Raw genomic sequence first — 26,458 nt, forward strand, 5'->3', positions numbered from 1 at the left:
TAACAACGGATAATTTAATAATCCTTCTCTAATAGCGACGAATAATTTAATTAATCGTCGCCATTAGCGATGGATTATAATAATCCGTCGCTAATTATAATCTGTCGCTAATGAAGACAGTTAATTAAATTATCTTTTTTATAATCCAACGCTAATGATGACGGTTAATTAAATTATCTGTCGCTAATAACGATGGATTATTAAATTATCCGTCTCTATTAGCGACATCGTCTATCCATCGCTAAAACCGATGGTAAAAATTTGGATTTAGCACCCCACCCGTTAAATTTATGTGGAGTAGCGATGGATAATTTAATGTCATCGCTAATTGCGATAGCCATTAACATCTCCGTCATTAATTGGTGATGGAAATTTAATAGTCATCGTCAATTCCGTCGCTATTTGTTGTTTTTTTCCGTAGTGATCACCAAGAGATGGGTGCAATTGGCAATAGGCCGACCTACAAAACCATCAATGATGTGTGTCGCATTGTGTTTCATGGTCTCAAAGTCCACCACAAGGATGCATCTTTTCTGATTTTGGCCTCAGACAAAAATTATTTGAAAGAATGTAGGGTTTCCCTGATTCATCAACAATAGTTTGACCATATAAACTTCATTTGTCATTTCAAATATGTTGCATATTATTTAAACCTGTTAGGTACTTCACATATAATTGCAAAACGCAAGATGATCTAAATTTATTTATTTTTTTAATATGCATGGAATTAAATATTTTCATGAAAATTCTTTAAGAACTCTCTTTTTTTTTTCCATGTTTAAAAACCTTCATGAAAAATAATGTACTTTTGTATCATCCAATCCACAAAGTTAGAACTCTGATCAAAATCTTCGTACAATGAGGCCACCACTATATATGTGAATATATGGTTCCATATAATCCAAGAGGACATCTATTGTTTGTGGGAGTCCAATCAAACATCACTACTTGTCTCATTTTGATTAGTCTAATATGAAAATCATAACTATATCATCATCATCATCATCATATCATCATCACCATCATCATATCATCATCTCTTATAAACACTTAATTGTACAGTAAAATAAGGGTTGAATTTCTCAGGATATATCATATACTTATAGTATTCAATCAGCCGATGAAAAATATTTATAGGAACAGATTAGTCATCTTCAGGATTAATGATTAATTGACGGGAAGGAAGAGTTTAATATCTCGATTAAAAAAATAAAAATAAATAAATAATAAACATGCTGAGCCATCAACTTTGCTGTCTTCCTCGACAGCTAGCTGGCTAATTAACTAATGCTGGTAGTTACGTTGCACACCCTCCAACTTGTACAGCTGCGAGGTCTTTTGTACTTGCCAGTACCGGTCCTAACTAACACAGTCGCTCAACCATAATTAATTTCTCATCCCCACCGTCCACTGGCACTCCTCCGTCTGTCTCTTCTTTCATAAATACCTCGAGCTAGCCACGCCACGCCGTCGTCGTCGATCTTATTCTCAGCTCACCATGGCCGCGGTACGAGTTGTTTGACGATTAATTTTTGATCTGCACTCCATTTTTGCTGTGATATAGTAATATTAATGGAAATTTGTCCCACAGACCGTCGTCCTCAGGGTTGCTATGTCATGCCAAGGATGCGCTGGGGCTGTTAGGAGACTTCTTACCAGTATGGAAGGTATTCAATTCTTCGCCAAATTAACATGCATCTTTGTCTTTTTAATTTCTGTCGGCAAGTTTTTCTCTGTATATATTAATTCTACAAACTTTTTTTTTTCTTTTTATGTTTTGTTTTCAGGAGTCGAGTCTTTCGACGTGGATCTGCAAGAACAGAAAGTGACAGTTAAAGGCAATGTGACCCCTGAAGTCGTCTTCCAAACTGTCTCAAGATCAGGCAAGAAGACTTCGTTTTGGGAGGCTAGTGAAGCCGAGCCTGTTCCTGAGGTTGCACCTGACGTTGCTCCTGGAGCTTGATTGCTATGTTCACCTTCTTATTTGTGTTGCTCAATCATATCTCAGCCTGCTATTAATAATGAATGAGGTTCAGACATATATATATACCTCAATCTGATCTGTAATGTGTGTTTGTTCGTTCGATCGATATATCTGTTACGAGATCTTGTGCTTTTTCAGTTTTTGACAAAGTCAAGCTGTCCCGGCTTGCATGAATAGTTAGAATTAACATAACGAGGAAGAGGGGAAAAGTGATATTGGTGGAGAAATTTGATCGCACCTTTCTATCTTGTGAGTTTCAGTCAAAGGTTAATTAGTTCTTGAGAAGGCATAAAAGCTCCAAGACAGTACTGTCCATCTATCCAAGCCTGCAGACTTGAGGAGGACCTATGAGAATTCCTCAATTGTTTTATTTGTATGTAGGCAATGTGGAAAGGAGAGGAGTAAAGAAATGTTCGATGTTTCAAGTGGAGTATGATTTCCTTCACTATGGACGGTCACCGAGATCCAGCATGCATGGAGGCCGTCTTCAACCTTTCTGCAAACCATGCAAATAGCAAGGTGTTCCGACCAAATATCATGGATGATCAAATCATCAGTCAACAACAGACTTGACGTACGCTGTCTCTGGAGATCGTTAGTGAAAAGGATGAGGAGGACTTAAAACAAATTTCAACGTAGAATTAGAATGACACCGAGAGGGGTCTTAGCTAGCAGGCCACTATACTCAAGTTAGAGTTTGCTTGAGCTATAAAACTAACAAAGGAAGAAGAAGAAGAGAGTGCATGAGTTTGATGTAGCCAAAGAGAGTTCCCCTGCACTTACCTTCTCTAGAATTTATATAGTTGTTAGAAAAATATCTCCAGTCAGATGTTGCATTCTCTTTCATCATCCTTGTATGAGCTGATGAGGGGACTGATAATCAGTATTTAGATATTTTATTTTATTGTTTCAACTTTATATTTCTATCTTTTTATGTGTCCAATTATATATTTTTAGCATGTTTCATGAGGATGGATATGTGTTAGTCTATATTTTAATTCTGGTATATTTTATTAGTATTTTAAATATTATTTGATTATATTATATTTTACAGGAATTGAAGGAGATAATAATTAAGAGGAGGAATACCGAGTTGATGTAATCGCAGTTTTGTTGAATCTAATTTGATTCAATTGCACATGTTTAGAGAAGAGTAAAGGGAGAAGAAGCTCAATTTGTAGAAGTCTCATTCTAAAGCGCAAGAATTGCAAAATCTGGTTCAAATTGGGTTTAGACCGGTTCAATTGAAGTTTCCGGTTCAGTAGCCTAAAGGGGGATTTCGGCTCAAGCAACAAACGGCTCGGGTTTTCTTTTCTCCTTCACTGTTCGCATTTTCTCCTCCTGCACGGCCGACGCGCCCTCTCCCGATTTCTCGATCTTCTCCTATAGGCGATGAACGGCAGCTATCCGGCTACTGCGAGCGACGACGACGACATCCTCCTATCGTGATCAATTCACTGGAGGGGTTCTCCGGTGAGTCCCCTTCTTCCCTCGATCCCTAGAGCCCCAGCTAGAGTGATTGCAAAAGTTAGGGCTTCAAGGAATGGCGGAAGCAGAGAGCTCCAGTCGTCTTAGCCCATCCGGAGGGGTTCTCCGGTGTGTCTATCCACCTTCCGGCATTCTTCAGACACTCTAGCTCCCGTGGTTCGGACGGGCAGAGGAAGAGGAGTGGCGATAATCCATTCTCTTCTCCGGCAGAAATCCTTTCGAATTCCATCACCGAGCGTGGTTGAGAACTCCTTGCGGACGTGGTTTGCGAAGGCAGGAGTGTGTCGAGCAAGCTCCGGTGGCTACTACCCTTCTTCTCCGATAAAAATCCAGTGTAATGTTCTTTCTCTAGCCTCATCCGATCTGTTCAAGCCGGCGTGGTTCGCATAGGCTGAGGCAGTGTCGACCAGTGAGGACAACACCTCCACCTCTTCCGGTCAACTTCCATAGAGTGGTTCTTCGGTGGAAGATTCATCCATTGTCATTGCCGAATCAAGTACCGCCGACATCTTCACTGTTGCCCACCGGCTCTGGTGGTTCTAGATTCGGGTTTTTTGTATGATGACAAAGAGTAGTCGGCTTGGAGTTGATCATGAAAAAGCGAGTTTGATTAAATTTTTTTTTTTGTTTGATTGTTTTATGTTTAGTTATTGTCCATGTTAGATTTGTTAGTTGTGATATTCTGTTTAATTTCACTATACATAATTGTTAATTCTGTATCATATAGTGACAATGTGATGTAGCTTATCAATTATGCATAGTTAGGTTTTGTTTAATCGCAGTTAAGTTGATTTAGTTCAATTGTACTTGTTTTAATATTATTTTTCCTTTATGCATGTTTGTGCTATTTGTTATATATATATTTTTTATGTTATGCCTATTGATAGATGTGCTTGTGTCGTAGGGTGACAATGCGACGTAGGTTTATCTTCGATAGTTAAATAGGATTTTAGTTTCATTTCTTGCAAGTTATTTCTGTTGATGATGCTATCTATAGCATAGAGTAATACTGTGCTATAAATTTATCAATATTGATTAGATAGGATTTTATTTATTGTATTAGAATTAGAGAACAACCCCCAAAACAAAACCCCATTGTTCGACTTCCTTCTGAAAACAAACGTCCTGTCATTAGTTCCACGTGAGAGACGACCTACCTCTACTATACTATGTTAGTGTAGGCTAAAGGGTTCGGTTGATTTGAAATAAATTTGATTTACACAAGTGACAGTTGCAACCTTATCAATTTTGACGTCGTTGCAGGGAAGCTTAGTGGTATTCGTTTATTTTTATACTGTACATTAGTTTTATCTTTATCTTTATCTTGTTCTTACTTTTCAATTTTGTTATTTTATTTTTCTTTTGATGTAATTGTTAGTATCTTTCATTTTGCTCTTTGAACTTTGCAAGTTGAAGGAAAGGGGTGAAGAGAGTAATACTACAGCTACATCGTGAATAAAGGCTTGGTTAATTTTATCATTTAGACCACCTATTTAATTTTTTAAAAATATTTTTCATTTTATTTTTTTCAATTTTATTCTCTTATTTTTATTTCTGTGGTGGTTGTAAAAATTTAAAAATGTTGTTAGGGTTTAATTATTTCGTCTTTCGTATGCATGCATTCTATCTTATATATTTCCTTTGACTTTTGATTTTATTTGCATGAGTATCTCAGGTAAGATTAGAAAATTTTTGTGTGTTATTAGTAGTTTCAAAGTTTCAATATAATCAGGACATCAGATTTAATAAGCATCATGGAGAATGACACTGAGAAGACTCTTGGAGAGCTTTGAGCACTAGATTTATCAAATGATTCATTCTGCATTCGATATTCTAATTTGGAGGCAGACTTTGAGTTATGGACTATTGTATATCTATTACCGAAGTTCATGAACTTTCTAGTGAGGATCTCAACATATATCTACAAGAATTGGATATGGTGCGCTCTACAATGAAACCCCATGGTATATCAGAAGAAGATATCAGACTTTGAGCATTTCCATTTTCACTAATAAATTCAGCAAAAGATTGATTGTACTGTCTCCCATCTAATTCTATCACCAGCTGGTTCGAGATGAAGAAATTATTTTTGGCGAGGTTCTTTCTTGCTTCCAGGATCGTAGCTATTCAGAGGAGTATTTATGAAGTCTAACAATTCGTAGTAGAATCGTTTCAAGAATATTGGGAGAGATTTAAGGACTTGTTGCTAGTTTTCCTTAGCACCAAATTAGTGATTAACTACTGATTATGTACTTTTATGAGGGATTATATCCTATGGACAGGAGTATTATTGATGTAGCTAGTGGAGCAGCTCTAGTTAACAAGACATTTACTCAGGCCAGAAAATTTATTGAGATTATGACCATAAAATATCAGAAGTTTGGGACTAGACTGGTGATTGTCAAAGATGTTCATTCCTTTTCTAATGTATTCTCAACCAGGATCTAGTATCATCAGCCTGATCCTCAGTATCATAAGTTCCATCAGTAGGATAAGTATAATTTATTTTCAGGATTCAAGTATGAAAACACACAACAAGGGACTTTTGAGTGACCCCAATATTACAGCCTTATCTTCAGTACCATCAGTCTGAGCAAGATTTTGAGGAGTAGTTGCAATAATTTTGGCAATAACAAGAAACTCAATTCCAAGAAAGGACACATTCATCGACACAATTACAGTTGCTATTAGATCAACCTACTGCATCAATTTCAGAGTAGACAAATTGTAGAGTTTATGATATTCCTAACTTTGATTCTGCTACTCTACATGACTCTTCTAGTTTTTTTACATCGTGATGTTGTAGTTGATTCTAATAATGCTTTTGTTGATGATATTGCTATTCCAAATATTCCTGATGTTGTAGGTGTTGTTGATAACGATGGAAGTATAGGGACTTGTGTTGTGGAGACAAAACCCCAAGAATCATTTCCTTTAATTATACTACCACTCGAGCAAGTGGAGTCTACGGTTGCACTTAGGGATGATGGAAGTGTAAGGACGACCCAAGAATCACTTCCTTTGAGTGCACGACTACCTGATTCAGAGCTAGATCCTTTACCTGATCAAGATGATGCTACATTTACTATTTTAGAGCCTCCAGGTACTTTCCAGTATGGTAAGGACAATAGTTCTTTTGAATTTTTAGGAAATTATATGGAGGTAATTCATTCTAATTTTATAGAATATGACACATCTTTTGATTTATACTCTGTTAATTTTAATATTATTTTTAGTATATCTTACACAGTATGCATGCAGAAATTGCATCCTCTTTTTTGTGTACAAAATTTCTACATACATTTAATTTACAGTCAATCACGCAAGGATGCATTCTATCATTTGAAGACCTTAACACTTTATGCAATAATGAAACTTCTAGAGTGGACACTCCAATTAAACTGTCTTCGACCACCGGAGAAAATATTTGAGAAGTCAATGGTGAAGGGAGCGGTCCTCACTTCACCTACATTCATCCCACTTCCAAATTAACTTTTGGAACTAAATCGTCTCCAACCACCAAAAATTTATTGGAGTTTGTTTCATCTCACTTTTTTTCTTTCTATTTGTATATATTTCTTTACTTTGTTTGCTTTTGCTTGGTAGTTCATTTTTAGTTATTTTGTCGAGTTTCATAATAAATTCCCTATGTATTTTTTTTATCATCTTAGGAATTATAAAAATTAGTTAAATTTGATTGTCAAATTTAGAGATTTATTGTCATGATTAGATTCTTGGATTGCATGTGGTTACAACTTGGTGATAAATTTTATGTTGGTAGATTAAGATGATAATTTTAATATACCTAGTGAGGATTTTTAAGCCTATTATTCACATATATATATGATGCACTTGTGGTTAATGTTACTCTAGAACTTGCTTCTTTTGAGACCACATTATTATAGGATTACATTATTTATATGAAGGCTATCTCACTTGCTTTTATTTATTCTTTTTGTCATCATATATTTCTTGAATAATTCCTTTATCTTTGGTCATGTCATTCTTTCTCTCTTCCATTTATTTCACTTTCTTACACATTCAAATGTGAATAATTTGGGATGTTCCATGATGAGTGTTTTGCCTAGGGCGGACAAAAGTTTAAGTGAGGGGGAAAGGAATAACTTAGTAAAATTTAAGGGAAGTATAGGTGAACCATGCTTGATCACCATAGATAAACCATGTTCTTTACCTTTTTATTTGAGCTATTGATGATGATACATAGAGAAGACACATAATATGTTGAAAGAAATTAAAAAAAAAAATGACTTTTGACATATTATGCCATTTTATATTTATGTATGGTAGATTTTTTTTTTTGTGAGTGACATTTTTTATTGTAGTAACATTGGAACATTATTGCATAACTTTAGTATATTTTTATTGTGAAAAATTATAGTAGAAGTTGTTCACATATTTATTGAGTGGTGAAAAGCTAGCTTCAAAGTTTGGATGAATTAGTTTTTGGGGCATTATTTTCTTAAACACATCTATGTAACATTTCATTATATCCATATCTTCCACCATTACTTTGCTTTGTCTTCCTCACTTTTTTTCCTCAAATACTATCATTTTCGTTTATTCATATTTCCCTTACAAATAAACCTTCATTATTTTATTGTGTATTCCTCTACATATGATAGTGGTGAAGATTAGAAGAAAAATAAGCATATGGTAGTACATAAATCATGAATAACTTGAGTGAGCTTCATTATTGTATGTATATGAAAGGAGAGTCATCATTACTTACTTTGTCAGATTTATTTTATTATCATTCTTAATTTATTCATTATGAATTGAAGTTATCATATTTGATAATCAGTGTATGAATTGAATCCATGATTGTTTGTGTCATTTAAATTTGACAATCCTAGGTAATTTTTTTCCTATTTTTTAATCATGATTGAAAATTGCTATGAGAATGTATCTTAGTTTTTTTTGTTTACTTGCTCGAAACGAGTAAGAATAAGTGTGGGGGATTTGATAATCGACATTTAAACATTTTATTTTATTGTTATAACTTAGTGTTTCTATCTTTTTATATGTTAAATTATATATTTTTAGTGTGCTTTATGAGAATGGATATTTGTTAGTCCTCATTTTAATTTCTGTATATTTTATGAGTATTTTAAATATTATTTGATTATATTATATTTTATCAGAATTGAGGGAGACAATAATTAATAGGAAGAACACCGAGTTGACTCAATCATGATTTGATCCAATCTAATTTGATTCAATTACACATGTTTAGAGGAGAGCAAGGGAAGAAGACGTACATTTATAGAAGCCTCGTTCGAAATCCTAATTTCAAAAGCCCAAGAAGAATTGCAAAATCTGGCTCAAATTGGGTTCAGACCTGTTCAATTGAAGTTTCCGGTTCAGTAGCTTAAAAGAGGGATTTTGGCTCAAGTACAAATGGCTTCAGTTTTCTTTTCTCCTGCACGCTCAACGCCCCCTCTCACGATTTCCCGATCTTCTCCAATTATGGCAAAAGGCGAAACGCTCGCCCCCAGCGCCCCTGCCGTACTCGACCCAAGGCCATCATGAGGGAGGTAAATCGCAGCATCCGAGCGAGCAGCTATTCCGCTGGTTGCGAGTGACGACGACGACATCTTCTGATCGTGCTCAACTCACCGGAGGGGTTCTCGGGTGAGTCCCCTTCTTCCCTCGATTCCTAGAGCCCCGACCGGAGTGATTGCAAAAGTTAGGGCTTTAAGGAATGGCGGCAGAAATGAGCTTTGGTCGTCTTCACCTTACCAGAGTGGTTCTCCGGTGTGTCTCTCCACCTTCCAGCATTCTTCAGACACTAGCTCCTGTGGTTTGGACAGGCAGAGGAAGAGGAGTGGCAGCAGTCCATTCTCTCCTTCGGCAGAAATCCTTTTGAATTCCATCACCGAGCGTGGTTGAGAACTCCTTGCGGACGTGGTTTGTGAAGGAAGGAGTGTGTCCAGCAAGCTCCGGTGGCCACCCTTCTTCTCCGGCAGAAATCCAGGGTACTGTTCTTTCTCTAGCTTCATCTGACTTGTTCAAACAGGTAGGGTTCGCGTAGGCAGAGGCAGTGTCGACGAGTGAGGACAACACCTCCACCTCTTCTGGTCAACTTCCATCGAAGTGGTTCTTCGGTGGAAGATTCATACATTATCGTTGTCGAAGCAAGTACCGTCGGCATCTTTGCTGCTATCCACTGACTCTGATGGTTCCAGATTCGGGTTCTTCATGTGACGACGAAGAATAGTTGACTTGGAGTTGATCGTGGAAAAGAGATTTTGGTTAATTTAATTTCTTTTCTTGTTTGATTGTTTCATGTTTAGTTGTTATCCATTTTAGATTTGTTAGTTGTGGTATTATGTTTAGTTTCACTATGCATAATTGCTAATTTTGTGTCATAGTGTAACAATATGATGTAGGTTATCAATTATGCATAGTTAGATTTTGTTTAATCACTGTTAAGTTTGTTTAGTTCAATTGCACTTATTTTACTATTATTTTTTTTCCTTTATGTATGTTTGTGCTATTTGTTTTATTTTTTTATGTTATGCCTATTGATAGATGTTCTTGTGTTGTAGGGTGACAATGCGGCGCAGGTTTATCTTCGATAGTTAGAATTTTAGTTCCATTTCTTGTAAGTTATTTCTCTTGATGATGTTATATGTAGCATAGAGTGACACTGTGCTATAGATTCATCGTTGATGGTTAGATATGATTTCATTTATTACATTAGAATTAGAGAACAACCACCGAAACAAAATCCCATTATTTGATTTCCATCTGAAAATAAATGTCATGTCATTAGTTCCACGTGAAAGATTATCCGATCCTCTACTATACTACCTTAGTATAGGTTAAGGCGTTCAATTGATTAGAAATAATTAATTTGATTTTCGCAAGTGACCTTATCAGGGACCAGATCCCGCAGTCGTTAGCTACCTCCATCCATCAAGCGCCACGTATTTGAAAGAGGGCATCTAGGAGACTAGATCTGATAACCGCATCACCATTTCTCTATTCACTCGGTGCCACATGTTCTAGAATATTTGTCATCGTTGTCCGCATCTTCTAGGAGAAATGGTCTCATTATTGAGACAATTATGTTGCTTCCTTATCCACGTGTTCCATACACATTTTTAGCTAGCCAACGGAGGGTGTGGGCCTGATCCGAGGATGAGGAAATGAGGTCAATGTTGAATGACCTTCAGGATAGATGAAGTCGGAGACTGAGGCCAAGATAGGGAGGATGTCGAGATCTAAAGCTAAGTCCTGGACAAGGTCGGTGGTTGAGACCAAGTTCGGGATGGTGTTGGCATTTGAGGCAGAGTTTGGAATGGTGTCGGCGATTGAGCATGAGACAAGGAGGATGTCGGGATCTGAAGTCGAATCTTGGATAGAGTCGATGGCTGGGACTAAGTTCAGGATGGTGTGGGCATTTGAGGCCTAAGTTATAAAAGGTGTCAGTGGCTGAGGCTGAGGCTGAGGCTGAGACTGGGACAATGTTGGTGACTGAGGCTAAGGCAGGTGCAATGTCAAGATCTAATACTGAGGCGTGGAGGATGTTGACAACTGAGGCTGAGACACCTGACATGTTAGAGATTGAAGTCAAGGGATGAATGATGTCGGGTTCTGAGACTAAGACATGAATGATGCCAACGACTGAGGTCGAGACAGGGGTGATGTCAACAATTGAGACTGAGGCATGGAGGGTGTCAGGATTTGAGACTCAGACATGGATGATACCGGTGGCTAAAATTGAGATAAGGATAATGTTGGGGTCTGAGGCCAAGACATGGATGATATTAACAACTTAGGCCAAGATAGGGATGATGATGTGGTCTAAGGACAAGACGTAATAACTAACTCGTTATTGATCAAATTTAAATTTTTGGGATGAGTGTATTGAGCGGGTTCAATTAAACTTGAGTTTCGTCTATGCTGGGTCTGATTCCTTTTCGGTCACATTTAACTTACCTTGACTTTGATTAACAGCTCGTCATGACTTTTGACCTCATGGTGTTATATTTGAGAGTGTCCTAAGGTAATTGCCTTAGATATTATTTTATTTATTTGATAAATAAAATGTACTATTTGAGTGTACGTTCTATTTGTATGTAATTTGATCTTAAACTCAATTAATGAAATCCACAATACAATTCATACCATGAGAGAAATTATGATTTGATCATAATTACTGGGTATTTTCATCATATGTAATTATATACATATTAAAATCTTTTCTAGTTGATGAATTGATGAGACTATACATCATTAATTCTGTGAGACTAGCACATATTATACTCTTTGGTTTAATGAAGCAGTCGATCCTTGCTTGCTGGAAATATTAGGATGTTAAGAGTTAACATATGGATACCAGTTAAGGGTAACTAGTTCATCAGATGTGACCTGATATGAGATTTCATGTGGTTCTTTATATGTCAATGAAAATCTCATTGTAGATTGAGTGTAAGTTTTCTTAGGCTTGAGGTATTCAAGTCATCTTGGTAATGAAGACTTATACTTTGATATCTTAGCAAAACATCTCTCAGGAGGTGTGGGTTTGAGATGATTGAGTATAAGTCAATATGTCTGAAAATGTTTAAATAGTCCACAGAGAATTCACCACTCCTTTTTATAAAGGAGATATATATCCTATAACCTCTTGTTAGAATTATGATTCGTAAGTATTTGGCCAAAGCAAAACATGTCAAGAGAATGATCTTCTTGAACACATGTTTGAGTAATTTAAATCCACAGGATAAGGAACTATTACTTGGGCTAGATGTGACGTAGCCAACCTAGTGGGAACTATTACTTGGGTTGCTTGACCGCTAATGTAGACCAGGGTTTAAGGTCGCTGCTTGACTGTTGATGAAAACCAAGGTTTAAGGTCACCGCTCGACCGTTGACAAAAACTAGGGTATAAGGTCGCCGCTCGACCGTTGACGAAGATTAGGGTTTAAGGTCCCCGCTCGACTGTTGATGTGCATAGACGAGAGTTTATAGTTATGACTCCATGCATAAGCAAGACAGAATCAGGATGGTTTTTTCAACACATTTACTAGAATGTGAAAAAGGAATTCTTCAAGATGGCTAAGTACAGTAAAAATGGATGGTTTTATCAACACATGCACATAGATAAGTGCAATATTAGTTACCTGAGTTGCAGCTTGTTGTTGGCTAACATTACAAACATTGTCATTTTTTTTTGCACCATTGACATCAATACCGCTACCATGCCATCACTAACAACCTAATTTTACAACAAATAGATCAAGAATGTCACCATAATATAATTTCACTAACATAAATATAAAAAAATCATAATAATTAAGAGTAAATTTATGTTGTTTGATTACTAACTTATTCTTGTTCATTTTGTTGCCTCTGATTTTGTAAAAACATGCTCCTCATTTTATTGTGATGTTATACAACAAGGTCTAACTTTTTTTATTTTTCCCAAACTGTCGAGTTCTATATCCCTATCAAGCTTAATTAGAACAAACACAAGGAGTGGATTGAAGAACCTTATGACATGGTAGATTAACTACTACACCTTTCAAAATTAGTAAGTGAGAAGTTGAAATAGACTATTACAAACCTTGCCGGGTTGGGCGGCGCCTCTGCCATTGATAGTGTTCTAGGAATGCACCTCTACCGTTGAAGGAGCTCGAAGAGGGACGTGTGCTATGCCTCTGCCATTAAAGGAGCTCGAAGAGGGATGGGGTGCTACGTCTTTGCTGCTGACAGATCTCAAAAAGAGGGGGTGGCACAGAGATGCTCGTAGAGGGAGTGGGTGGAGGCAAAGTTGATTCACTAATTGAGCTCGAAGAGGGAGGGGGTGACAGAAGAGGGAGGGAAAGGGGGTGTTGCGATTCAAAAAGCCTGAGAGGATGTCACGCCCTAGAGGAGTCACTGTCTGAGAAAATTTTGGCAGCGTCTCCCCTGTACGGTGGACAATCTGAAACTTTTCTACATCTCACAAATACCTCAGCCACAGGCGACTGGAATAATAACAACAAAATAAAACATCACCACGCAGTTATACATAATCCATTCAGCCTCTGGCTGTCACAACCACGCAGTTAAGATAATTAAACAGTAAAATAATACTCTGACTCGAAATCCACCCTACTCCACTACACTCGTAAAGCTCAAATCCGACGAACTCACCTCTTCTGTCGTCCAGGCAGGCATATAGTAGAATAAAAACCAAATCCAAATTCATCGATGTAATAAAATCTATACCATGTCCATAAATAAATAAATCCAGAACATAACAAGTTCAAATAGTCTAGAACAGAAAAGGAAACCAAACGAAAAAACCAATCACATCCTCGAGGTCTGCAGGGACCAGCAACTGGAACTCTCCCCTGACAGCATCAACCTGAAAATATCAACAATGGAGCGGGGTGAGTCCAACACTCAGCAGGTACAGTTGATATGCAAAGTAAAGAAATAACACCTAGCACTAATCATGCGTACAGTCTCCTGATAAAGATAAAGGTAACTACAAACCGAAGAAGACAGGAGAAAATTTATACTAACCAGGACCCGGTAAAAGGACAAACAGTCCGAAAGGTATAGAAGACCTGTATGCATGTCAATCAAGGTATCCAAGCAATGTGCAGCATATAAGTGCAACAAACACAAACACAAACAGTAAATGCATCATGCATATGATGCCAATGTCATGGTCACCCCGACGCCAGACTCCACAACAACAATGGGACCGAGGTAGGGTAGAATGACAACCGTGCACTGCAACACTACTCCCGATGAGTGATCGAGTGGACGGGATGTTGAGTACACGTATCTCCTACCCCAAATCATAAATGGGGAGCGAATGCTCTCATCTCCCGTACACTATGACGGAGAGGAATCTCTAACGTGCTACACGTATCACACTACCCATGAGCGGATCAACGAGCACCGGAAGAGTCAAACCGACGTGCTACCAAGTCAGGTCCCGCTACCCATGAGCCACAACGAGCACCTGATGAAACTGGCAAAGTGCTCGACAATAAAGGAGCAATCAATCACTCAGCATGCAATCATGCGAATGGTGCATGTCACTAAACATGGTAATATACTAAACCAATCTCTGGACATATCATAATGTGCACCAAAGCGAATGAATCATATCAAGGTATCTGATCATATAAGGTATCAAACCTAGGTCCTGACATGGTAAAATATAGTTATATCACTACCCATGAGCATGTGGAATCAGGTACATATCCATACAAGATGTAAACAAACAATCAATCAACAGGTAGCATTATTGGGCAGTGATTAACCGAAACAAGTAAGAAACACAATTAATGCATCTTGTTAATTTAATTACTAAGCATATCAAAGACAATAAGTCAAAAGTACCCGCCTCCAATAGGAATGTCCAAATCCGACATCGAGATGCTCGTCTCGCGTCAAAGTCCTGTGGTATCAAACATAATATCTAGTTTAGCTCATTTCCATCATACAACAATAAGCTAAACTAAATTCTAATCCAATTAAGAAGTCCTAAATTGAACCCAACTAATCAATCCAACGTAATTAACGAACCCTAATCAACACATAATCTTCTACTACAAAACATACCAAATTCCTACCCCTTACCTAAATTCACAACCGTGATTGCTACTGGATCAAGGGCTGCTGAATAGGGTTGCTGTCGGAAATCAACAAACCACAGCGAAACCCTACTGGAAATCTTCCTTTCCCCACTGTCAGATTAAAATGTGTACATCATAAATCAAAAATCCTAATACAGAATACAATTCCTTACCTAAACTCGCAACCGATGTTGATCCACAACTAGGGACAGTGCTGCCGGCGAATAACTACTACTGGAAACCAAAAAGTTGCCAAAACCCAAGCTTCTGTTGACGCTCAACTCACCAGAAAAACCAAAAATAATCAGCGGTGGAACAGCACCTCGAGCATGTGGCTGAGGCTTCGTCAACGACGGCAGCAAGCTTCCTGATGGCCGGCTAGGTCAAGCGACGGCGGCAGGGGGTAGGACTCAGACCTCACAGCGACGGCTAGGGCACAGCGCACAGAAGAGGGGTCGGCGATCAGCTGGCGTCGCTGGCTAGCCTCATGCGGAAAGAAGGCTCGGCGGCGGCCGGCGCTGAGAACTCCGCAGCAAGAGGCGACGGCGGCGATTGTGGTGGCGGCGACACGTCGCTCAGTGAGGAGGAGAAGAAGGGGGGTCTCGGCGAAGAGGAAGAAGAAAGGCAGAGGAGGAGAAGAAAGGGAATCGGCGAGGAAGAAACCGCCGGCTTCGGTTAGGGCACGGGATCGCGACAGGGAAGAAAAGGGCGTGCGGGTTCGGCGACAAAAGCAAAGGAAAAGAAATAAAGAAATAAAAGAAAAGGATATATATTTATATAATCTTTTCCTCGCTTAAATCGGGTAGCCTAAACAGGCTTTTCCGGACCCCGTTCTTGTTCCCATTAACTCGTCCATACGAGATCCGAAAAATTCCCGAAAAATTTCTAAAAATTCCAGAAAATTCCCTTATTAATATTCGCCTATTTCAGGTATTTTACATTCTCCCCCACTAATAAAAATTTGGTCCCCAAATTTCAGTATCTACCATCAGCAAGTACTAGTAACAGGTAACAATAATAAATGCTGAACGATAAATTAAATCACATACCTCAAGTGAAAAGATGGGGATATCGAGCTCGGATAGTGTCCTCGAGCTCCCAAGTAGCCTCCTCGTCCGAGTGATGCTGCCATCCGACTTTAACCAGCCGGATAGTCTTGTTCCGCAACTGAAGCTCTTTCCGGTCGAGAATCCTTACCGGAACTTCCTCATACGTAATGTCAGGCTGAACTGGAACTGGAATATCTTCCAGCACATGTGACGGGTCAGGTACGTATCTCCTCAGCATAGATACGTGAAATACATCATGGACGCCTGACAGGGACGGTGGTAGTGCCAATCGGTAAGCTACTGCTCCGATCCTCTCCAAGATCTCGAAAGGACCAATATACCGTGGAGCTAACTTACCTCTGAGGCCAAATCTCTTCACCCCTTTCGTGGGTGAAACTCACAGAAACACATGGTCGCCAACAGAGAACTCCAGTGGTCTGCGTCTCCGATCAGCATAACTCTTCTGACGGTCCTGCACCTCTGACATCCTCCGTCTGATAGTACGGACCAACTCTGCATCCTGCTGAACTCTCTGAGGTCCCAACAACTGGGCCTCTCCAACCTCATCCCAGAGGACGGGTGTCCGACAAGGTCTACCATACAACGCCTCAAACGGTGCCATCTGGATAGCCGAATGGAAGCTGTTGTTGTAGGCAAACTCTACCAACAACAGATGGTCCTCCCAACTGCCTCCGAAATCCATAACACACGACCTCAGCAGGTCCTCCAAAGTCTGAATGGTCCGCTCTGACTGTCCATCTGTCTGTGGATGGAAGGCTGTACTGAAACGGAGCTGTGTGCCCAAGGCCTGCTGCAGACTCTGCCAAAAACGAGACGTGAACCGTGGATCTCTATCCGAGATGATACTCAACGGTACGCCATGTAGTCTGATGATCTCACGACAATACAGATCAGCCAATCGATCCAGGGGATCAGTCCTCCGGATCGCTAAGAAATGCGCAGATTTGGTTAATCGATCAACAATTACCCAAATCGCGTCATGGCCTCGTCGTGTCCTCGGCAACCCTACCACAAAGTCCATGGTAATGTGATCCCACTTCCACTCAGGAATAGGAATCCGCTGAAGTAACCCTGCAGGTCTCTGGTGTTCAGCCTTCACCTGCTGACAGACAAGACATCTAGCTACGAAATCCGCGATGTCTTTCTTCATACCGTTCCACCAATAGAAACGCCTCAAGTCCCGATACATACGAGTCCCGCCTGGATGGATCGCAAATCGAGAACGGTGTGCCTCCTGTAATAGCTCCTGTAAGACCGGATGAGACTGAGGTACGCATAATCTGCCTCGGAAGAATATAATACCCTCCTCGTCTCGTGTAAACTCGGTCTGTTGCCCGGAAGCTATCTGACTGCTAATAAACTGTAAATGCTGATCACCAGCCTGGGCCTCTCGGATCCTCGTCCTGATCGACGACTGAGCAACCATGGTAACAAGAATACCCTGCTCTGTCGGTCCCTGCTCCTCCAGGTCTAACTCAGAAAAACTCTGAATCAAATCCGTAACCGAAATCCGGTGGCAAGCTAAAGTCCCTCTGAACTTCCTGCTGAGCGCATCGACAACCACATTAGCTTTTCTCGGGTGGTAGCTAATGGTACAATCGTAGTCCTTCAGGAACTCCATCCATCTCCTCTGTCGGAGATTAAGCTCCTTCTGAGTGAAAATGTATTTGAGACTCTTATGATCAGTGAGAATCTCAAATGTGATACCATATAAATGATGACGCCAAAGCTTCAGAGCAAAGATGATGGCAGCTAACTCCAAGTCATGAACTGGGTAGTTCTTCTCATGCTCCTTCAGCTGACGAGAAGCATAAGAGACTACTCTGCCGTGCTGCATCAGAACAGAGCCCAAACCCTGAAGAGACGCATCGGTGTAAAGTACAAATCCGTCCTCTCCAGAAGGTAAAACCAAAACTGGAGCCGACACTAATCTCCGCTTCAGCTCCTGGAAGCTGGTCTCGCAATCCTCGGACCATATGAACTTCACGCCTTTCCGGGTAAGACGTGTCAGTGGCATAGCAATACGCGAAGCCCTCGACAAAGCGTCGGTAATATCCGCAATCCAATCGACTGCGGATCTCACAGGAACGACTTGGCTCCCAACCGGTGACATGCCTCAATCTTCGAGGATCAATGAAATACCGCTAGAAACCACGTGTCCCGAAAACCAATCGAGGATAGCGAATGCACTTGAACTTCACACACCTGATGTCGTGAAGAATCTCCAAGGATGCGTAAGATCGTGCATGCTCCTCCTGAACGAGAGTAGACCAATATGTCATCAATGAAAACGATAACAAACTGATCTAGATACTCCAGGAAGATGCGGTTCATCAAATCCATAAACACCATGGAGCATTGGTAAGCCAAATGACATTACAAAACTCATAATGACCGATCCGTACGGAAAGTCGTCTTCGGATATCGAATCTCGACTCTCAATCGATGATATCCGGATCGCAGATCAATCTTAGAATACACTGAATCTGAGCTGATCAAACAAATCTTCAATCCATGGTAATGGATATTTATTTCTGACGGTCACAGTTGCCCGTAGTCAATACATAACCTCATGGTGCCGTCTTTCTTCTTGACAAATAAATGGAGAACCCCATGGTGAAACACTAGGCGAATAAATCCCCTGTCAAAAGCTCCTGGAGTTGAACCTTCACTCATTCAACTCTTTTGGTGCCATACGATACGGAGCTTCGATGTCGTCGCGGTTCTAATCGGCTCAATAGCGAACTCCATCGCCTTCGGGAGGCAACCTGGCAGCTCCGAAATACATCCGGGTACTCCGGACAACAGGCGTCGGAGGTCTGCGAACTACTATCGTCCTCGATCGATCAACGATAACGGAAAACCATAACCGAGACAACGACTACTGCTGAATCGAAATAATCGAGATGTCGTCTTTGATGCCGGTGAAACTCCACGAGGGTTGGGAGGCCGGAAGGGGACCACCCTCGTCTGGCAATCAACGGTAGCATGATATACTGACAGCCAATCCATGCCAAGAATGATATCAAACTCGACCATCTCCAATACTAGAAGATCTACCGTAAGTATCATGTTGCCAAAGTCTAACGGGCAACCTCTGATCTCCTGGGTGACGTCTAAAGTATCACCGGACGGTAGGGAGACAATCAATCGTCGCAACCTAAAAGTAGGTAATCTACCAATCTCCCGCATAAAGGTACGGGATATAAAAGAGTGCGAACTACCAGTATCAATCAAAATATCAGCAGTAAATGCATAAATGGAAATCGTACCGCGGAAAACGGATCCGTCGGCCCGCTGAGCATCCTCTCTGGTAATAGCATGAACACGACCAGTCTCTGGCAGAGGAGGAGGTGGTAACACTGCCAGCGGCTGTTGCAGCTGGGCAGAAGCCTGCCACTGAGGCGCTGCTGGACTATGTGCCAGATAAGACTGAGAGGATGGTGACTGATACTGTGCAGCTGGCTGGGACTGAGTCTGATACTGCCCCTGAGTCGGATAATAAGGTCCTGGAGCAAAACTCTGGGGTGCTACAGAAGCACTGGAGTACTCCTGTCCAAGCATGCCAAATGCTGCTGCGGAGGGAGCTGCTCCCTGCTGATGCTGTGAGGGTGAGAATCTCCGCCCTCCTCGTCGAGACACTGACTGACTAGACTGTCCCCTCTGACCTGATCCTCCGGAAGCTGTGTGCTGAGCCTTCGGCTGACAATCTCGGCTCTGGTGCCCAGGCAGTTTGCAATGAAAGCAAACCGACTGTTCCAGAGTACAGGCTGAAGTGATGTGGTCTCTGGAACCACATCGGAAACACTGTATATCGCTGGTGGACTGTTTCCGATCCTGCCGAGGAGACCGGAAACGTCCTGAGGAAGACTGTCCTGACTTCTGAGACCTACGAGAAACCCCAGAAGAACTCTGACCTGATCGTCTACGACTACTCTGATGCTGTCCTGTCGCCTGTGTCTGCTGGACCTGCTCTGATGTCTGACCCGTATGCTTTCTTTTCCTGTCCGGATATGCTGTCTGCCGAGCTAACTCTATCATCAAAGCTCGATTCAATGCATCAGAGTAAGATGTAATCCCTAATCCGGCAAGCTGTACATGCAAATAACCATCCAATCCCTGTATAAACTGCATCATGCGAGTTCTGTCCTCCGCAACTAACTCTGGACAAAACTGAGCCAACCGGAGGAATTCAGTATTATACTCGGTCACTGAGCGATTATTCTGCCTCAGACTCATAAAATCCTGTCGGCGAGCCATCTGATAGGTCAGTGGAAAGAAACGGCTCTCAAAAGCCTCTCTGAACCTGGTCCATGTGATGTTGCGCTCACCAATACTAGAACGCTGAGTAACCCACCAGGTATTAGCTTCATCCCGTAAATGATAGGCAGCTAGCTCTGCTTTCTCCCACTCGGAGCAAGCCATATAGAAGAAAGTCTGCTCCATAGTCTCTATCCATGACAGAGCCATACTCGGATCGAGATCCCCGCGGAAAAGAGTGAAACGAGTCTTCATCGACTCAGCCAGTGCTGGAATCCTAGCTCGTGCAGCGACAATATCAGTGAGCTGTGTCGGGACGGCTGCAGGAACTGGCGGAAACACTGGAGCTGATACCACAGGTGGTACCGCGGAATAAACCGGAGGAGGAACTCCTGGTGCTGCTGTATATACCGGAGCATAAGTCGTCGGTGGTACTGCCTGGGGAACAAAAGTGGTGGCAGCTGGAGGTACGGTAGGTAATGGTACCGGATATGGTGCAGCTGCTGCTACTGTAGGCAATGGGGGCACAGGTGCCACTGGTGTAGGGTACACTGTAGGTCCATGTGGCGGTGGTACTGAATACGCTGTAGGCTGCGCTGGAGCAGATGTCGGGTACACCAATGGTACCCCTGATGGTACGGTAAACAGGGTAGGCGTGGATACCGTCGGTGTGGCCAAAGTAGGTATCTCTACAGGAGCTATCGGGATTTGAGAGCCCGATGCTCCCGCTGCATCCTGAGTCTGTCCCTGACTGACAGGCTCACTAACAGTGGGCATCTCTGGCATATCCAGAGATCCCGTGGTCCTCGCACGTGGTCGTCCAGCACCACGTCTCGCAGCAATACGAGTAGATCGTCTCATATCTGTTAAATTAAATTACAGATATCAATACCAATATAACCAACATAAAATAACAACATACCTATTTGCCGTCTGGAGATGTTCCGTCGCTGTCCAGTCCCCAATTTGACCTCAAAATTCCGAACGTACATATCGCCGGAAATCCAAATAAATCCGAAACGGAAATCCGAAACATAACCATATCGAAAATCCGATAATGCCCAGTTTGACTCGTAAACCTGGCTAACCCAAATATCCAGAATACCAACAACAGGTATCCGATAAATCTCCAGAACACCAAAAGCAGGTATCATAACCTCGCTCTGATACCACTAAATTATCACGCCCCAGAGGAGTCCCTGTCCGAGAAAATTTCGGCAGCATCTCCCCTGTACGGTGGACAATCTGAAACTTTTCTACATCTCACAAATACCTCAGCCACAGGCGATTGGAATAATAACAACAAAATAAAACATCACCACGCAGTTATACATAATCCATTCAGCCTCTGGCTGTCACAACCACGCAGTTAAGATAATTAAACAGTAAAATAATACTCTGACTCGAAATCCACCCTACTCCACTACACTCGTAAAGCTCAAATCCGACGAACTCACCTCTTCTGCCGTCCAGGCAGGCATGTAGTAGAATAAAAACCAAATCCAAATCCATCGATGTAATAAAATCTATACCATGTCCATAAGTAAATAAATCCAGAACATAACAAGTTCAAATAGTCTAGAACAGAAAAGGAAACCAAACGAAAACCAATCACATCCTCGAGGTCTGCAGGGACCAGCAACTGGAACTCTCTCCTGACAGCATCAACCTGAAAATATCAACAATGGAGGCGGGGTGAGTCCAACACTCAGCAGGTACAATTGATATGCAAAGTAAAGAAATAACACCTAGCACTAATCATGCGTACAGTCTCCTGATAAAGATAAAGGTAACTACAAACCGAAGAAGACAGGAGAGAATCTGTACTAACCAGGACCCGGTAAAAGGACAAACAGTCCGAAAGGTATAGAAGACCTGTATGCATGTCAATCAAGGTATCCAAGCAATGTGCAGCATATAAGTGCAACAAACACAAACACAAACAATAAATGCATCATGCATATGATGCCAATGTCATGGTCACCCCTGACGCCAGTCAGCCGACTCACAACAACAGTGGGACCGAGTGGGTAGGGCTGTGACAACCGTGCACTCTGCAACACTACTCCTGATGAGTGATCGAGTGGACGGGATGCTGTCGGAGTACATACGTACTCCTACCCCAAATCATAAATGGGGGAGCGCAATGCTCTCATCTCCCGGTACACTATGACGGGGAGGAATCTCTAACGTGCTACACGCTGCGTCACACTACCCATGAGCGGATCAACGGAGCACCGGAAGAGTCAAACTGGCGTGCTCGTGTCCCGCTACCCATGAGGTCCACAACGAGCACCGAACAGTGATGAAACTGGCAAAGTGCTCGACAATAAAGGAGCAATCAATCACTCAGCATGCAATCATGCGAATGGTGCATGTCACTAAACATGGTAATATACTAAAACAATTTCTGGACATATCATAATGTGCACCAAAGCGAATGAATCATATCAAGGTATCTGATCATATAAGGTATCAAACCTAGGTCCTGACATGGTAAAATATGGTTATATCACTACCCATGAGCATGTGGAATCAGGTACATATCCATACAAGATGTAAACAAACAATCAATCAACAGGTAACATGTATTGGCCAGTGATTAACCGAAACAAGTAAGAAAGACAATTAATGCATCTTGTTAATTTAATTACTAAGCATATCAAAGACAATAAGTCAAAAGTACCCGCCTCCAATAGGAATGTCCAAATCCGACATCGAGATGCTCGTCTCGCGTCAAAGTCCTGTGGTATCAAACATAATATCTAGTTTAGCTCATTTCCATCATACAACAATAAGCTAAACTAAATTCTAATCCAATTAAGAAGTCCTAAATTGAACCCAACTAATCAATCCAACGTAATTAACGAACCCTAATCAACACATAATCTTCTACTACAAAACATACCAAATTCCTACCCCTTACCTAAATTCACAACCGTGATTGCTACTGGATCAAGGGCTGCTGAATAGGGTTGCTGTCAGAAATCAACAAACCACAGCGAAACCCTACTGGAAATCTTCCTTTCCCCACTGTCAGATTAAAATGTGTACATCATAAATCAAAAATCCTAATACAGAATACAATTCCTTACCTAAACTCACAACCGATGTTGATCCACAACTAGGGACAGTGCTGCCGGCGAATAACTACTACTGGAAACCAAAAAGTTGCCAAAACCCAAGCTTCTGTTGACGCTCAACTCACCAGAAAAACCAAAAATAATCAGCGGTGGAACAGCACCTCGAGCATGTGGCTGAGGCTTCGTCAACGACGGCAGCAAGCTTCCTGATGGCCGGCTAGGTCAAGCGACGGCGGCAGGGGGTAGGACTCAGACCTCACAGCGACGGCTAGGGCACAGCGCACAGAAGAGGGGTCGGCGATTAGCTGGCGTCGCTGGCTAGCCTCGTGCGGAAAGAAGGCTCGGCGGCGGCCGACGCTGAGAACTCCGCAGCAAGAGGCGACGGCGGCGATTGTGGTGGCGGCGGCGCGTCGCTCAGTAAGGAGGAAAAGAAGGGGGGTCTCGGCGAAGAGGAAGAAGAAAGGAAGAGGAGGAGAAGAAAGGGAATCGGCGAGGAAGAAACCGCCGGCTTCGGTTAGGGCACGGGATCGCGACAGGGAAGAAAAGGGCGCGCGGGTTCGGCGACAAAAGCAGAGGAAAAGAAATAAAGAAATAAAAGAAAAGGATATATATTTATATAATCTTTTCCTCGCTTAAATCGGGTAGCCTAAACAGGCTTTTCCGGACCCCGTTCTTGTTCCCATAAACTCGTCCATACGAGCTCCGAAAAATTCCCGAAAAATTTCTAAAAATTCTGGAAAATTCCCTTATTAATATTCGCCTATTTCTGGTATTTTACAGAGGAGTGGGGGGCAGTGCCAACAGAAGAGGAGAGGAAAGGGGTTTGAAGAGTTGGAGGGGGTGCTGAGAGCTCAAAGAGGGAGGGAAAGGGGAAGGGGGGGGGGCGGTGATAAGGAGGTGACGATGGGGGGCATCCATAAGGGGCGGCGATGGGGGTGACACTGATAGGGTTGCGGTGGGTCAGAGGTCGAGAGCAAGAAATGGATCACACTAAGAGGAGGTACAGTGATTAGAAGAGCTTGAGATGGGTAGGGGTGACGCCAACAGAAGAGGAAGGGAAAGAGGTTCGAAGAGCTAGAGGGGGTGTTGAGAGGTCGAAGAGGGAGGGAAAGGGGAAGGGGGGCAATAAGGAGGCAACGATGGTGGGCGGTGATGGGGGAGGCGCTGACGGGGATGCGGGGGCTCAGAGGCCGAGAGCACGAAATCACTCGCGTGAAGAGGAAGGGGCGGTAGTTTTCACTAAGAGGGAGCAAAATAGGGTTTTTTAAGGGAAAAACGGGGAATGAAATAAGATTTTTAACAGCGCATCCGCAGCAAGCTGCGAATGCGCTATTAAAAATATTATTAACAACATATCATGCACGCTGTAGATGTTCTATTATTAATTAATATTAATAGTGTGCATTGAGCACTGTTAATAACAGTAGATTATTTTTATATACTATTATTTATAAAAATTTAATAGTATTCGCAACACGCTTTATTTGGCGTGCTGCAAAAATTATTATTAACAACGCGCTATAAATATGTGCTGTTGATAACGTGCTGTGGAAAGTCATATTTGTTGTTGTCTAACCATAGTTATGACTTCCCTCTGCCAACGTGTTTTTCTCCTTGACCCACTTGAACTTTTCCTTGCCTAACCCTCAAGTTAAGACTTTTTTCTTACCAGTCAAGTATTTGGTCAATCTTGACATATTTGACCTCTTTCAGATATTTTTCAAGTATATTATCCAAACAATGAAACTTAAGCTCGAATCCACTTGAGCTTAGTCAAGCTGTGAACCTTGACCCAGGGATGATTGCACTTATAATCTCCCAATAATCTTCCTCTTTTTGATGTTTGACAATATGTTTAACTTAGGCTAACCCATATTAGCCCAATTCCCATACAAAATGCATGAATGTGGGTTTTTAACTTAAACCCTACATTTTTTTTCCTTTAACACACATCAAAAACTCTTCATCTAAAGAGTCAATTTTGTACCTTTCATTGTATCTTATGCTCAACCTTGAGCATAACTTCATCACAATGAAGATTTTCAATCTTCCATTGTTTATAATGTTTATCCTTAAACATTCATAACAATGAAGATTTCCTACCTTTCATTGTTTCTTCATCCTTATATATAAAAAAAATCATACTTTTAAGGAAGACCTCCCTTTCAAAATATGCACTAAACTTCTATCATTGTACCAACAATGATTTGGAATTTCTAAGCCTTTAGGAAATCCAAAATTGAAGTTTTGAGATTTAAAATTTAACTTTAAAACTAAACCTCTTCCTAAACTCTAAGTTAGTCTCCTTTAACCATTCCTTTCTTATTTTCATCAAGAAAATTTACATTTAGATATTTATCAAAGAATTTTAGAGGGTTAGAAATGGTTAACTTGACTAAACATGATTTAATGGATTGAAATTAGACCATTTAAACTAAAAATAGCCTTCCTAATCGATTGTTTTCAGCTACCAATCAATTTCGGCATGTCTTAATCGATTGAAGTTGGATTTCAATAGATTACTGTCATCTTGATCGATTGGTTGATCAATTCTATGAGCTTCAATGCTCGCGGAAAAACACTTTAATCTATTGACTAATCGATTAAAGCATGTCTCAATCTATCACTTGATCGATTGGAGTTTTTGATTTTTTTTTAAATTCAATTTCTGACCGAATTTTAGAAACTCAAATAATTCTACAATTATCGAAAAAATACAAAATTTTAAGTAGGCATTATTTATATCATATACTATCAAGGAAAAATAACTTTCTATGAAAATGACTCTCATTTTTAAATATTGACATAAAATTAGAAACCATAGAAAACTTCAATGTTTCACTCTACTTCGTGTCCAATTAATCAATGGTGATTCCTATCAAAAGATAGACTCCACCAAGATTTTTCAAAATGATTTTGAAATAATTTTCAAGACTAAATTTTTAATCATGATCTTTAGGCTAAATG

At 41.0% G+C, this 26,458-nt stretch overlaps 1 protein-coding gene across 1 annotated transcript; it reads left to right on the forward strand.

Moving 5' to 3' along the window:
• The first annotated feature begins 1,433 nt into the window (after positions 1-1,433).
• Positions 1,434-2,121, forward strand: LOC121977481 (copper transport protein ATX1-like). The gene is made up of 3 exons (XM_042530033.1): positions 1,434-1,507; positions 1,592-1,667; positions 1,788-2,121. The coding sequence occupies exons 1-3, from the start codon at positions 1,499-1,501 to the stop codon at positions 1,961-1,963; spliced, it is 261 nt and encodes an 86-aa protein (XP_042385967.1). The 5' UTR covers positions 1,434-1,498; the 3' UTR covers positions 1,964-2,121.
• Positions 2,122-26,458: the final 24,337 nt, after the last annotated feature.

Source organism: Zingiber officinale, chromosome 4B, assembly GCF_018446385.1.
Source record: "Zingiber officinale cultivar Zhangliang chromosome 4B, Zo_v1.1, whole genome shotgun sequence".
Taxonomy (NCBI): domain Eukaryota; kingdom Viridiplantae; phylum Streptophyta; class Magnoliopsida; order Zingiberales; family Zingiberaceae; genus Zingiber; species Zingiber officinale.

Bases quoted from the DNA above. Each gene is read 5' to 3' on its own strand.
- LOC121977481 (XM_042530033.1), top strand. The intron at 1,668-1,787 runs GTATTCAATTCT...TTTTGTTTTCAG, and splicing joins ACTTCTTACCAGTATGGAAG to GAGTCGAGTCTTTCGACGTG.